The 15,291-nt window shown below is 53.2% G+C and overlaps 2 protein-coding genes across 2 annotated transcripts; one reads left to right on the top strand and one right to left on the bottom strand.

Moving 5' to 3' along the window:
* Positions 1-445: 445 nt before the first annotated feature.
* CCM_05077 (C6 transcription factor, putative) lies at positions 446-2,775 on the top strand (the record flags this gene model as incomplete). Its single annotated transcript, XM_006670223.1, has 3 exons — positions 446-1,830; positions 1,878-2,655; positions 2,719-2,775. 3 exons carry the CDS (start codon positions 446-448, stop codon positions 2,773-2,775), a joined length of 2,220 nt encoding a protein of 739 aa, XP_006670286.1.
* An 8,612-nt stretch (positions 2,776-11,387) lies between these two features.
* On the bottom strand, positions 11,388-14,253 carry CCM_05076 (uncharacterized protein; the record flags this gene model as incomplete). The annotated part of the gene is made up of 5 exons (XM_006670222.1): positions 11,388-11,489; positions 11,562-11,626; positions 11,865-13,682; positions 13,754-13,954; positions 14,142-14,253. 5 exons carry the CDS (start codon positions 14,251-14,253, stop codon positions 11,388-11,390), a joined length of 2,298 nt encoding a protein of 765 aa, XP_006670285.1.
* Positions 14,254-15,291: the final 1,038 nt, after the last annotated feature.

Genomic DNA, 15,291 nt, shown 5'->3' with positions numbered 1-15,291 from the left:
ATGATCAGTTCGTCAACGCCAAGCTATGCACTGCCCAGCATACTACTATGCGTCAGTGATGATTCGGTCATTTCATCGCGGCGAGGCTCAGTGACGGTCGTCAACGTCTTTAACACGTCTTGACGCATCGTCGCCCTGGATTCGTCTGTAGGCGTTGTTGTAGGGTAGCTCACAAGTCCCTCAACGTGGAGCTGGGATTTGCATGCCCCCGCCCTGACCGTTACAGTGGCCTACAGTGGCCTACAGTGGGTTTGTGGGCTTGTTTGGCCCTGGACTCGAGCTTCCGCTGGCGGATTTCCGCGCAAATAGCGGATACAAACCCGTCGCCCAACGTTTTTTTCCGCATCATTCATCAATACCCTCGACCTTTTATCCGCCATCTGCCGCTCATGTACGGCAGACATCTCCAACCACGCATGGCGCATCCAATGTCACCCAGCTAGCCATGCAAAGACGGGCCAGCCGCAGAGACACCCGCCGTCGCCCTGCAGCTGCGGATCGTACTCGGTCCAGCTCAGTAGCAACGCCTCGCCGTCGTCGTAGCTTCGACACGTCGGCTGCGGACAACAGCATCTCCCCGTCCTCGCACGACCTTTCCATAACAGCCACTGCCAGTACTCCATCCAAGGTTCGCAAAGTCAGCCGTGCGTGTGACTTTTGCAAAATCCGCAAGGCCAAGTGCAGCGGTAACCAGCCCTGCTCAAAATGCATCGCCAAGCGCCGAACATGTCTCTATACCGCAAAGTACACCAGGGGGCGGCCGCCTACACCTCCGGCCTCGGCCGTGGCATCTTCTCGCCAGGCTCCTACTCGGCAAGATCGAGGCTATTTGTCTTGGACAGATAATCATGTCCAGGCTCAGATTCGAGAGACAAGTGATGGTGCACTTCATCAGAGTGGAGCCCCCTCCAGGGCGTCGCCGGAGCTGGGCATGGCAGAGATCCAAGGTCAGGTGTTTGACCCGACGTCCGGAATGACGTTTTTACATCGCGCATGGAAGAGGCTGTCAGACGAGACTGCACGCAAGATTCCCGACGCCGTCGGGACATCGGCAGAGGATCAGCCGCTGTCCATGGCAGGTGATAGACCCCTGCCTGAGCTGCACGAGCAGCGAGCCATCCGGCTGCCCAGTCCTGACGAGAGTCGCCGATTGCTGGACCTCTACTTTGATGTCTGCATCGCCACATATCGCATCCTCCACCGTCCCGCTGTTGAGAAATGGCTTACCATTCTCGAGTGCAGCAACGACCAGGGCAGACCAGTCTGGCATGAAGTTGGACGAGCGCGAGCCTCAATCGTCCTTACAGTTCTAGCAATCGCCACAGAGCACGACGCCAAGTCAAATGAAAGAGCTTCCACCGACGCTTCGTCGACATCCCCCACCCTCAGCGACGAGTTCTTCTGCACCTCGTTGCGGCTCGCCGAGACGGAGCAGGGCTACCCCACGCTTGAGTCAGCCCAGGCTCGTATCCTCCAGGTTCTCTATCTACTTACCACGTCGCGTTTCAATAAGAGCTGGTACGTGTTTGGAAATGCCTTGCAAATCATATCCACGATTGGCTTGCATCGAGAAGCAAACTCCAAGCGGAGAGGAAAATCCACGACGGATTACGTGCAGAGACAAGGTCGGTTGCGCACATTCTGGACAGCGTACATCCTCGACAATTATCTCGGCGTTGTTTTTGGGCGTCCACGGCATTTCCACGACGAGGACATTGACCAGGAGTTTCCGGATCGTGCTAATGATGACGACATGACGGCGCTTGGGCCCTCCGACACGCCGCATACCCCAATGAGCTGTCACGTTGATGCTTTAATCTTCCATGCCAAGTATGCCGTATCCCAGATCCTCCGCTCATTAAGCTGACTCTAAATAGAATTGCTCAAATCCTTGGGTCAATATCCAGAGAGGTATACACCATAAAAGAGATGCCCGAACCCGACCGTGCATCAGCAGCCCGCCGCCACATCCAGCGCATCCACGAATGGCACGCCTCTTTGCCCATTCACCTTGGCTCTGTCCCTCCCTCGATACTCATCCACAGCTACCGCCGCCAGGCCACCGTTATCAAGCTCGCGCATGCACACGCCATCATGCACGCCGGGCGGCTGTTCCTCCTCTCCAACTCGTCCGACGCATTGGCCGAGGAGGAGGCAGTCATCAACGCAGCGCGTACTGCGCTCGAGGTGGTGGACAGCATGGCGCCCGAGGGTTCCATATTTCATGCCTTTTGGTGGACGCACTACGTGACATTTTGTGCTCTGGTGATTGTGTACGTGTGGGAGATTCAGCAACGGCGACAGGGCAGGGCTACGGGAGATGATGGCAGGGCTAGACTCCTCCAGTTAGCAGAGCGCTGCCAGGGGCACCTTGCGCGCGCGACGGCAACAAACTCGCCAAGCCGACGATACGCCGTGATCCTCGAGGAGTTCAAGCCAGCGGCAGCAGCAAGCTATCCTACCTCCCGCCATGACTCTGAAGAAAACACCCAGCCACCGCACGGCGCACCTGCCCAGCCGGGCGGGCCGAATGCGCCGCAGGCACCTGGTGTACAGGAGTATGGGCCAGCCTTTGGTTCGGAACCCGGGCTGCCCCTGGATCCGCATCTTCTGGACGAATGGCAGACGACAGACTGGCTGGAACTTGATTCTTCAGTAAGTTGGCTTGCCGAAAAGGGTGGTTGGACAATATATATATATATATGCTAACTTGTGTAGGCATTCTGGCCCCAGATTGACGTTGGAGAAGCTATAGTCTGGCCAGGTATAGGATGATGACCTAGCCGGAGCGGCAAACGGCCATCCTCCGCAAAAGCTATATATATAGATTATATATAGATGGCTCGGTGTAGTGTACTTGACAATAATGATGATGACCGAGGACAGTATCTGTCACCCCCGAACATACGAAAAGCTCCTGTATACTAACTCGTCCGATGCGCAACATGTGTACGTCACGTTCATTCATGTATACTGGGTAGCGAACTGTGTACTTGCAAGGCGTCCACAAGCACTGCAGTGAGAAGTGAGAATGACCTTGCTCAATGTATTCTGTGTCGTCATACGAGTGCTGCTTCTTCCAGCTGGTAGTATTTAGCGAAGCAGAGTAGCGGGTTTTGACAGATTGTACAGCGCTGGCATCTGGTGCGGATGCAATCGTCATGGGTAGAGCTACTGGAGAGTCTGGAAGATCTGGAAGACGCTTTTGGGTTCAAGTTGGATTTTTTCTTGGGCAGCTGGCATACTACTACGTAGGCAGCTCAATAGGATTCTTGATTCAGCGCCAGCGCCAGCCACTTGTGTGTGTATCGACTTGACGCCGGCGCTGCTGCGAAGTCGTCAAGTTCAGTCTTTGACGGTCTGGACGCCCCTCCAATACGGTTGCCGCCAAGCCAATGACGACAAATGACAAATCTACCATGCACACCGTAACAAACGTCCGTTACTAGTCAATGGGCCTTTATTTAGTACAACTTGGCTCATGAGAAACCATTACATACGAGTTACTTGTTGCTTGGTATTTTATTATTAATTCAGCACCGTACGAGCTAATAGAGTCGATACCTGGTCGGTTGAAACGCATCGCGCACCGCAACAGGCCCGGCTCGTTTTGGACAAGACTACGTTACGGCACCAGTTGCCATTTGTTACGTTTTTTGTCCAGGTTGCAGTTGCAGACCTTCCGCAAGGGGTGCGATTGTGTGTAATAACACCAGGCAGGGTTCCTTTGCCCGGCTCGGCAAAGGGAATTTATCCCCCACCAAACATGAAGTGCTGGGATAAATGATGAATAAAGAAACACAATGACCAACGGAAGTTGTCCTTGCAACTGCGCCGTGAGGCTTTCATGCATTGACAGCCACCCCCAGCCATTCACAATTCAATTGTTGGACGAAAATACTTCCGCATCCTTCCGCCCTCTGACTTTTTTGAGTTTTCTTCCCCGCGCGCGGCGGCCACCGCGCACAGATGGGTGTGGAAATTGTTGAATGGGTGTGGTAGTTTTCGTTCTCTTCCCCCGCACTTGTCATCTTCGTCACATGAGAAGGCAGAAAAAAAGAAAAGGACAAAGCAAAAAAAGGCAAAAAACGACACACACCCGGGGGCACGGCCTATTGTCAGAGTCGCCGAGGGCCGAAGGCGTGAGGCGGCCAATGACATTTTGGCATAAAGTATTGTTCTCTGCGTGGTTTTTTTACAGATACACACCAAGGGATTTCTTTGAATATTTGTTTCTTTTTTTTACGCCCTTTGTAGAGTAGATTGAGTTGCGCGGCAGACAGCCCAGCCAGCCACCTGCATGAAACAAGGCCTGGATGGACAAGGCAGACAGCCCTGAAAGAGGCTTGCTTTCTGTTCTGCGCAACTCGGTTGCCAACTCGGTTGCCAACTCGTCGGCCTTGCATGAGGGGGGGAAAAAGCTTAGCCCTGGCGATGCGGACATTCACTCCGCACTTTGTGGGCGAGGCTACCAACTATTAGTTAGTCGCTTAGCGTTTGGGTTGAAATGGACCAGATAGTTGTAACTAGAGTCGCATCTAGCTGGTAAGAGGTGTGCGGCCATGACGACTGTGTTTCTATTTCCTCGTGGTTATGAAGAGTTGAATAATAAAAAAGAAAATGACTTCGTGGCTGTAGGCTAGTTATCGCCAGAGGTCCTACCTATTGTCCAAGAACAAATGACCTTTTTTTTTCTCCATCTTGTATTGAATGTATTGAATACCCACCAACACCGACGCCCACCCCCCTCTTTCGACATTCTACATGCGGTTAACATTCAGCCGCCGTTGGGACCCTGAGTCGAGGGCTTGCACATGCGAACCCGTTCTGATTGTTCCTTGCCACACAACACGACTCGGAAGCCATTGTAGCGTCCAAGGAGAGAGGCGTTTGAACATATGGGCCGCGCAAAAACACAGAGTCGGTAATTTTTCGGCAAAGCTCGACCGAGGGACAAGAGCAAGGCAAATAGGCAAAAGGCTACCAGCGAATACAACCGAAGAGAAAAAAAAATGGTGGTAAGTCACCAGGACGCTGTCCCCGGTGGGCTTAGCGCGGTGGAATTTGAGCCAATGGCACCATGGCTGATGGTAGCATTGAAGAAAGAGGAGGAATAAAAAATAAAAATAAAAAGACTAGATCCACTCTTTTCTTTTTCTTTCTTTTTCGATTTCTTTTTCTTTTATTTTTCCCATCGGAATTCTCTTTTGCCTTGAAGCCGAAATCCCACCAGCTTCCCCAACCAACCAACCAACTAGTTATATAGTAGTCAACTTGTGAAGCCTACCTTACCATTCAGCACTAGCATCTCGCCCTGTGCCAACACAAGCTGAGCCTCAGCACACAACTGACTAATTTGTACAACCAACATGACACGAATCCCACCACAGTTGCTGGCAGCTGCTTGCGTTACTGTTCCTCTACGCAAACTTGGCTTCTTGGTTCTGGGCCCCCGATCCCATGGGTTCCAACGCCCGCACTAACCGTGATCCATGGCGGCCGATGGGGGTTTGTTTACTGGGGAGGGATTCGATATTTTCTAAGCATTGTATTTATTTGTTTTATTGTTTTATTTATTCTGAATTATTATCTACAAATTACTTGGCATCACCCACCCCGGCTCGGTCAACGGTCCCATCGACAAATGGCCACAGCGACCGCCGATGCACCCCGGACACGATAACAAGCCAAGAAGCAAGAAGCAAACCGCGGCGCGCATCCGCCATCTGCTGCCGCCCGAGTCTAACAGACTTCTAGAACATCGGCTTCTCCCCCCCCAAGAAGATACAGAAAAAGTGCGCCTGAAACTGGCCCTAGCTTTCTTGACCACGTAGCATCTACTGCTGCCCTCATGGCACATCTGGCATTGGCTCGCTGAATCTGACACGCACGTTGCGCGCCAGAGGAAATAATAAGCCCTCTTGTCTGCGCCCCGACTTGTTTCCCGTCGGCGGCACAACCCAACTTGCCGATGGGCGGGCTTGCATAAGCGTCCGGTCCACTGTTGCAGAGCACCAACCATCCATGTCGACGAGAGCCGCGCCCACCCCTTCAAAGAGCATCCGCAACCAACCAACAAATTTCCCGCCCGTGCGTGCGCATGTCCATTCGTAGTAATCGTTGTTCCCCCCCCCCCGCGGCTTACCGGATTGGCACCTCATCTCCGCCGAGACATTTTTTTTTGGGCCATCTTAGCTCTTGAATATTGAAACTTTGCCGCGCCCGTCCTGCCTCAACCCTTTACCCCCCCCCTTTCCGCCACCGACTTGGTGTAAATGAGAGGAGGCCCAACTTCAAAACGCTCCCGGGTGAGAATGACCGAGGCGCAGGCTTCACAGTTCCAACTATTATTATTAGAGAGCCAACATGTCGACATCCACACGGCGCCAAGTAAATGCCCCGAGGTAAAATGAAAAAAAAAAAAGGGACCGCGCGAAATGGAAACGTTGTCGCAGCAATGCTACGTGTCTTTGCGGCGCCCGTCACCCGTTCACGGTGTAACCGCGCGAATCGCCCGATTCAGGATGCATAAATCGTGCTTTCGGCAAGTCTGATGCGGTTAGACCGACTTTTCTGTTCCTTTTTTTTTGACTTGGCTTTTTGTTCTTATTAGGCGGCGCACTGTCCAGGACGTGCCGCCGCCGCCTTGCCTCCCACCACACCTCTTTTTTTCTTAAACGCCACAAGTTGAGATGGGCGACGCCGCCCCATGACTCGAACTCGACAAACCTTCCGCCGGCGGCGAACCCCACGTGTGCCTGTTCTTCTAGAAGGAATTTCCTGGGGTATGGCCGCCCCTTCCTCGGACCTTCCGTTTCAGGCCGCCGCGTGTCAACGCCACCAACCAATTTCAATCCCAAGGGAACTTGTGTGCACTTTGTCATGCGCATGGCAATGATTCGTGTCGGGCGGCGTTTCAAAAGGACGAATAAAAAGGTGCAGTAGTTGCGAAAATCTCGGGTAGAAAGAAGATAAATTATCAAGGACATGTAACATGATGGTAGTAATATAGGGCATGTGATCAACGCCGCTTGACTACCTGTCATGCTTGCTCCCCGCCCTGCTATATAGTACTGTTGTTTACTCTGTGCAAAGGTTCCTGATTGAGACGCCAATGCACGAATGGCATTGACGCGTTTTCTAATCCGACCAAGTTCGCTGCGGGCAAGGAAGGATCAATGACAGACTCGAGCAGGGATTCTGACAAGTGCGCCCAAGCGGCATTACCCGTATCCTGCGGGGGGCTGTAACCGATGGCTACCTGACATGCTCAATAGCAGCGGAATTAATAGCAGGGTTCAACGAAAATGGAAATATCATTCTTATATCTTTTGATGGCGCAAGCGACACATGGGCACTAATAACAAGCCCGCCAAGCTGCCAACGCAGCTAGAATCATGGGTTTCTTTTTTCGGGCATTGCTGACGGAAGAGAGCGTTGTTGTTCCGGCCCCCAAGGAGACGGAAAGGGGGGGCCGAACACCACGAGGTTCAATCAAATGAGCGATTCATTTCATTCCGTGTCCGTACTCTTACGGAACCCCGCCGCACCCGTCCGGGGGGGCCGTGAGCTGAACCCGCCCTGGTTCTGCTGCCTCTTGTGTATATTCCGTCTTCATTACACCGTACTTCCTACCCAACGACGGTCATGCGCATAGCCCGCACGACCAATCAATCCCGTCCCGCCAAAAAGAAACTTCGGGTCATCCAAGAGGCAGCGTCAGCCGCTACGCGCCACCCTTTCAGTTGAGCCGCCCCGCCTCCGGGACTTTGTTCCGACGCGGTCCGGTTCGCCATGCAAAGAATGAGATGACGGGTATAATTCCGTAAAAGGCAAAGAAAGAAAAAAGGATAGTTGCTTGCCTGTGAGAATCAGAAAGCCTCGCGCGTACTGTTGGGGGCCGGCATAAAGTCAGTCCCGCGCCGCGTTGTCGCCCAAAATGAACATGGGAAGCAAACCGAAAACGAGGGTTGGTAAGTTGGACCGGGAGACGAGAGCAGGCAAAGAGACGAGCCGTTTCGGGCGTTGTTGTTCTTTGGTCGCGCTGCCAATGACGTCGTCCATGTCATGTTTGACTAACTAGGTTGGCATTGGTCATGGACGAGAGCCTAGCCTAGTTCCCTCCAAATTAACAACTTCTCAATCAATTCTTTTATTGATTTTTTTTTACAACTATTCTTTTTAGCTCGCCCCCAAGGTTACATCAATTGGCTAACAAGCCTTTCGGCAAGACCCTGGTATTGTTGTCCTGTCGATTCGGCGACTGTATCCCGATTTGGGGTTTATAGTGATTGGTATTGGTGGAATGGAGACATTGACTTGCAATGTTATCACAGGGTCAAGGTGTCAAGTGTGTGCAGGTCATTCGTACTGAAAACGCATAGAGAATTAATAAAAAAATAGGGCTTAAATAAAATGAGTATTCATTAATTCATTTTGTTCCTATTTTTATTCCAATTTCCATTCTCTCTTTTCTTAGTTTCCCGTCACAGCGCCGGCTGCCTAGTACTGAAAGCCATGCAGCAAAACGGAGTTCTCTGTCATGCATCTCGCGCAAAGCCCGACAACCCGCAAAGTCGGTGAACCTGTCAAAGAAGAAAAGAAATGAAAAAAAAAACGGCTCCCAGCCGCAGTCGTACAGACTACCCGCCTGCGAGCTTCTCGAATCAGACACAACTCTCATGCGAGCCAAACCGCCCTACTACTACCTATCGCTTCCACACACCGCTTCTCGCCCGTTATAACTGCCTTTGCCCAGTGCCGTCGGCAACGGACCGAGACAACATGTCCGGTTACGCCTAGAAAGCCTAACTACAAGAGAAGAAGAAATTCACGACAAGTCATTTGTTCCTGCAGGCAAGTTGTTGCCAACCTAGGCCCGATTTCCTGCAAAGTTTCCCCGGAATTTCCTTACTCACCCCCTGTTCGTCGTTCAATAAACACCCAGGAAAGAAGAAGAAGAAAAAAAAGACCCTGTTCCCCGCCAATGCCCGTTTTTTTTAAACAACGCAGCATCCCGTCATGCATTGAGTCGAAATCGCCAACTTGGTTAAGCTCTGGTGGGGTTCGCGCCCCTCTTGACAGCTCAGCAGAATTGGCGTCTCGTGAGCATGTAGATTTTAACAAAAAAAAAAAAAGGACAAATGCCTCAGTGGCGCGGGGGCGGTTCGTTCCTTGTTCCTGTCCGAGTCGGGGCACAAAGCACCTCGTGACTTTTTTTTTTTAAGCTGGTCAAGAAGATGAATCTTGCCATCCAACAGCGGTGGGAAGTTGCCGGGGACAGCCAGCACCAATCGAAAATGGCTGCTGCACACCAGACCAGACAAATCGAGCTGGATCGATTGGCTGCGTCATGAGAGAGCGTGACACCTACACCCCAACGCCAAGAAGGGTGTGCATGCAGGCAACAAGTCCGGTTTAAGCCATTTCCTGATTGGAATGGAAAATGTGAGAAGCTGGGGGGGAAATGATGGAAATGATTCTTAAAGCACGCATCAAGACCGGTTCGTCGAAGCGAGTTCCGGAACCGGCGTTTTCATGACTGTTTGGAGAGCGCCATGTCAACGAACATGCATGCCCAGATTGCGCTGCATTGCCATATATGCTATTACCTTTTGTTTTGACGGCAGGTTTTTCACGTCATCCTACATAGCTTCCCGCATTGCGGCATCGTCATGTATGTCACGAGAATAACTACGAGCATGTACGCATTGCTTCATCCGCGTCCCATAGAGCTATCTAGTCCGCCCACAAACACACAACCCCAGACGTCCTCGTGACAATCCCGACTCAATCGCAATCCACCTCGCCTTTGCCTGCAACGTATCCCTCGCCTCCTCCCGCAGGGTTAAAGGGTGTATGAGAATAAACTCGCTAGCAAAGTAAAACAAACTGAAGCAGGCGGTTTCTTCCCCAGATTCCACTTCCCCACCTTTCATCGTAGGCTGTTTTATCTTGTAAAAATACCGCTTTTATTTTAATTCTTATTTTTTTTTAAATCTAATCGTTTAGATCAAGTTGCCATTTTAGCCCTTTTTTATTTCACTCCATCGATGCTCCGAGGTCTGTGGATTTCCCTTCGTTGGGGCACGGAGAGCAGGTGGGATGCGTTGATTTCGGGCCCTTTATTCCACCGTTTATCCCACTATGGCTCCGAGTGAGAGTGCCTGTTGCCAGGCGTTCCCATTGTAACTACTTACACTGTGCCCAACAGTATTCATGATTAAATTCTAGATAAAAATCAAATACATTCATACAGTTCATCCATCGTCACGATAGGGCACATGAGATGCCGAAAACGTGGCCATATGCAAACCACATGCGTACCCCAATGCCCGTGCGCTCTCCCCCCAACGCCCATCGTCGGTCCGTTCTTCTTCTGTTCACGTACACGCTTTTCCCCCGCAAAAGTTAGTTTCAGGTCTTCAACCAAGACAGCACCTCGGCGCATCGCAGCCGCCAACGGACGCGTCAAATCGACATGTGGCGGCGCGCACATGTGGTTTTACTCCTTCAAATCTCCCTCTTTTAAATCTCCGATTATTTTTTCCTTTTCTTGATGACGATGCAGTTCCCGAAAGAGAGACCGATTCTCCGCGTGCTTCGTGCTTGTCCAGGTACCCCCTGTGACTTTTTTTGGTTCGGTGCCCTAATCTGGAACGGGTGGCTTGTGATGGGTTTCTCCCCCCCCCAAATCGGCGCGTGCATTGCGTCGGCGTTTTCTTTCTTCTGCCTTGAGACGGCAATTTCATCCTACTCCCGCATGAATAACCGTCGTAATACCCGTAGGCCGGTTCTTCTTCTCTTGTTGGTCTTTGCTTCGGCAATAGGTCGCAATCAAAATTGCGCCGCTCCTCATTGGTTGAAATCAGGTTCCCACACCACACACACCACACGTCACGTTTAGGCAACCACGTTTGTGGCTATGCCACGGTACTTGCGACCGTCGGCCATTCGCCCATACCACAGCTTGTACTGCCAGCCTCGGCCGCGCAAAAAAAGTCTAGTTATTTACATTGTCCTCCTCGCTTCCTCGTAAACAACCCCGCAAAGCACGAGCCACACACCATCACTTGCCGCTTCTTGCTCATGCGGCCGCCGCCACCAATGGAAAAGCGCCTCCGCCCGCCCGACAACACCACAACACCTTTCTTCAATGTCCATTATCCTATTCACAACTCAACTACAAACCATGTACCGCAGTCACAATAGCAACAACCCCCCCAAACTCCATTGTAGTCATGTCAAGTTTTATTTATGGTTTTTATGTACGCTCGAGGCTGTCCCTTCTCGGTCCCGGAATATTGGAAGCTTTTTGTTGTTCCACGCGATCCATCCGTCTTGGCTCATCCATTTTCTCCTCTGTCCTGATGGCGTCACAAGCCACATTATCCACCTTCCCGATTCTTTTTCGCCTCTTCTTCCCTAGGCGCTTTTTGGACAGATTCTCCCATTATGCTTCCCCCGAGGACCGGCCCTTCAAGGTTGCCCTTGAATATACAGTAGTTCTTCACTTTGCTTTTTTGTGCGCAAACCCCAGTCGCGCTAGAGTACAAACCCACCATGGGAACGTAAATGGCGGTTGAAAACACAGGCCGAACATGAATGCCCACAGCCTCAATCAAGGCTGAGGAAAACAAGAATCCTTGGTATCTTGGAAAAAAAAAAAGCAACGCCACGCAAAGTGTCAAAAAATGTGTGATAAGAAAAAAGCATGCCCACTGCCATGCCAAGTGCGCCAATCAGTGACGCTGTCATGCTCGCTCCATTGTCGTAACCGCTTGTTTTGTAATAATGTATGTAAAATATGTCGCAGTGCTGAAGCGTCTTCATCGAATTAAGTCGTCGTTGATGTATTTACCAACCCTTGGAGTGGTACCCGTCAAAGGTATCCTTGTTGAAGTATTGGTTCCAGCTGCTGGCGTTGGCATCCTCGCTCTGCTTCATGCACGGCTTCTCCGGGAACTGCCTGAGGTTGGCCACGTCCTGGGAGGTGTGGCGGCGCTTGAGGACAGCATTGGCAGTCGACGTCTTCTGCTGGCGCTCCCAGAGAAGATGGCGGCGGAGAGACTCGGTAAGCTCAGTAGAAAGCATGTTGCGACGAGTAGTACGCGCGGACAAGGCAACCTGAGCGTGCACGTAGTTGGTTGGGGCCGCAATAGGCTGCGCGCTCGACCGGGGGACCTCAATGATGGGCTTGAGGTTGGAAGGTCGCATACCCTTCATCATCAGGGGACCTTCGTCAGAATCGTTGGGAGAGGCAGCCAGGGTAGGGGCGCTGGGTCCGGCGCGTGAGCGGAGGATGGCAGAGGCAGAGTGGGAGGCCTGGTTGCTGAGATGCTTCTGTCGTTCGTTCTGTGCAAGCATGAGAGTGATGAGTGAAGGGCGGGAGACGAGGTTAGCCTTGGACTCGATGCGCTGGAAGAACTTGTCGTCGACGCTGGATTTGCCGCTGTCTTCAACGGAATCTTCCCACTCGGAAGAGTCGTCGTCATCGTCGTCAATGGCGCTTTCGTCAACGTAGTCGTCCTCGGTATCGGAGTCGATCGCGCTCTCGGCTTGGAGCTGAGCATCGCGGCTGGTGGGGATGATGGCCTGCTTCATCTTCTGGCCGATGACGGCCTTGGAGGGTTGGGTGTTTTTCTTGGTCGAGGCAGACTCGGAGGAGCCACCAATCTGGAACATGGTCTTCTTAGGAGGGGGCATCAGGCTGGACTTGGACATGTCGACGCTGGTGCCCTGCTCGCTCGAAGAGCAGGATCCGCCCAGGGCAAACTTGGCAGGTGCCTTCTTCTGGGCAACTGGCTGATGAGCGGGAGACGCCTCCGGCTCGGGAATGGATGCGTTCACAGAGCCAGCCTGCGAGGGCTGGGGGAACGAGTCGCGAACGGGGACAGAGGGCGCAGGGACACGGGTGTCAGCGGCCGGCTTGGGTTGGGTAGCCATGGTGGTGATGGGCTCGGTGGGCATTGGCGCCGGGGCAGGAGCCGGACTCTTCTTGAGAATGGTAAGAGGTGAGGTGGCGATGGGCGCGGAAAGGGGAGCAGTGTCGTTGACAATGGAGACGACCATCTGTTTGAAGTCGTCGGAGCTGATGTGGCGGTCGCGTCTGCCGCGGCTGCTGGTGGAATCCAGGCGGCGTATTCTGGGCCGGAGGATCTCGAGGGGGGCTGATTCGGAAACAAACTCGGTGGCGTCGTCGTCAACAAGCGAGTCGACGCTGCCGGAAAGCTGTGGAAGGTCCTGAGGGCGCCAGCTGGCGGCCAGAGGCTTTGTGTTGGAGGTGGTGGCGGCGTCGGCGGCGGCGTCAGCGGCGTCGTCCTGTCGCTTCTCGTTCTCGACGAGCTGCTCTCTCTGCCAGAGTCTCCAGCTGAGGTTTTCTAATCTGCGACCCTGCTCGAGTGAATCTGCACAGCGGGAGAAGACTGCGGGTTGGAGGTCAGCATGGGTAAACGACGGCGTCGAGGCGCAAACAGGCCCGGTCGGGTGCTTACCAGTCCACATGCTATACAGGTTGGCAGGGTTGGCGGTGTCGACCTTGTGGATAACGTTGGCATCCACTGTCAAGACGTGCGTGTCTAATCTATGCGGCATCGTGGTCGTGGTGTTGCCGTGATGCTCAGTGTGAGCAATGTGCGGTGGGGAGAAGGCGGGAGTGGCGTGGCGGAGTGCCGAGCGAGTCGCTGGCGGGTTGATTCAGAGTATGCTACTCGAGTCGTCGCCAGAAATGATGATCATTCGGATCCTTGGTGACAATGGTCGTTGGTGACGAGTGCGAGGGACACGGCGGTCTGTTGCGTTTGGTTTGCCGTGTTGGTGATGAGGGCTGCGAGGTGGGTTGCGGGTGAATGTGCGTTGAGAGTGAAGCGGTAGTGAAGCAGTCGTGGAGGGTTGGTAGAGTCGATTGCGTGGAGAGCTGTTGGTGGAGGAGGAAGGGGGAGAAGTTGTTCCAAGTCTGGGGAAGCGATGTGGTTTATCAAGTTTGCATGGCGTGGGAGTAAGATGACCGGTGAGCATTGGGGCCCTGCGTCCCTCTTATTGAAGCGCCGGCGGACGGGCACCAGCAGCACGGGCAAGAACCGGGGGTACGCCAGTACCCAAGACCACGCCCCCCCTCTTTCGCTCCCAGCGCACACACTCACAGGTACCTACGGGACCGCCGCGGGCAGCGGGTGTGGCCTGGGTGTGGGGAGGGGTACAATGCCCAAAACACCCCCTGCCAGGACCGCTTGGAGAGGCGGTACTTTTGGGCATGTCTGGAGGGGCGGTCGGCGCTGGGGTGTTGCACAAGGGAGGGCAATTTGGGTGGTCCGGGGAGCAGCCGGGCGCGGTCATGAATAAGTTTTGATCAAGAGGCGCACTAGACTATTCTGGGCAGTGCTGCTGTTTTAGGCCAAAGCATACTACCAGTTCTAGTCTAGCTCTCTGAATAGCTGCTAAACCCTTTGTAGGCATCACCAAAATCGAAGGCTACCTGTACCAGAGTGAGTGAACCCAAAAGTCTACTCGGCTCCCAGCCCTGCCCTGTTGCCTGCCTGGCACCAAGTGCCATCGCCCATCACATGGACTTGACTTGCCCGCCCTCTGCTGGCGACAGAAACTGACAGCATTCCGTTTTCCCGCCTGGCTCGGGCTCCCGTGGCCGAGGCCTCTCCTTTGCCCACCAAAACGGACCGCTGGGCCACGCCCGCGCGACCCCCCCCCTGTATTTTTTTTCCAGTCACGCGGTCCTGCGTGCGAAACGGTTGCGGCCTTGACCCTGAGTTGCGTTTGCCCGTTTTGTCTCGTTGAAAAACTTCTTGTCTTGTCGCAAATAATAATACGGCCGGTTCGGCGGTGGTGTTACTGTTTTCACGGCCAGCGACAGGAAATATTGAGACACGGAATCGATAGAGCAACCAAAGTTTGTGTATCCGTAGAGAGCAGCATGTCCAATTTCCCCTATAGCTCGGTCCTCTTGTGATTTGAATCGAGCAACACAGGCTGCGCCAGTCGTTGTAGGCTACACTATATGGTTGCTCACGTTCACTCTTCAAACGGAGGCCCGCCAGCTTTGTTCAGTTTTCAGTGATGAAGAGAGAAAAGGCACACGGCGGCCTGGTCCGCTTTCGCACCAAGGCTCCGACAGGGTCCTATTTCGGGAGGCGCCCATTGGCGGAGAAGCCTTTATACTCCATTACTCCATAAACGAATTGATGTTACGTGCCGTCGGCGTTTGTTGGGGGCATCCATCCCACGACGAGGCTTTGAAATCGGCCCCCAGCTGACATGTTTCTGGGGAAGGACCCAATG

This window comes from Cordyceps militaris (assembly GCF_000225605.1).
Source record: "Cordyceps militaris CM01 unplaced genomic scaffold CCM_S00004, whole genome shotgun sequence".
Classification (NCBI taxonomy): domain Eukaryota; kingdom Fungi; phylum Ascomycota; class Sordariomycetes; order Hypocreales; family Cordycipitaceae; genus Cordyceps; species Cordyceps militaris.
This window is presented reverse-complemented; position numbering and strand designations above follow the sequence as displayed.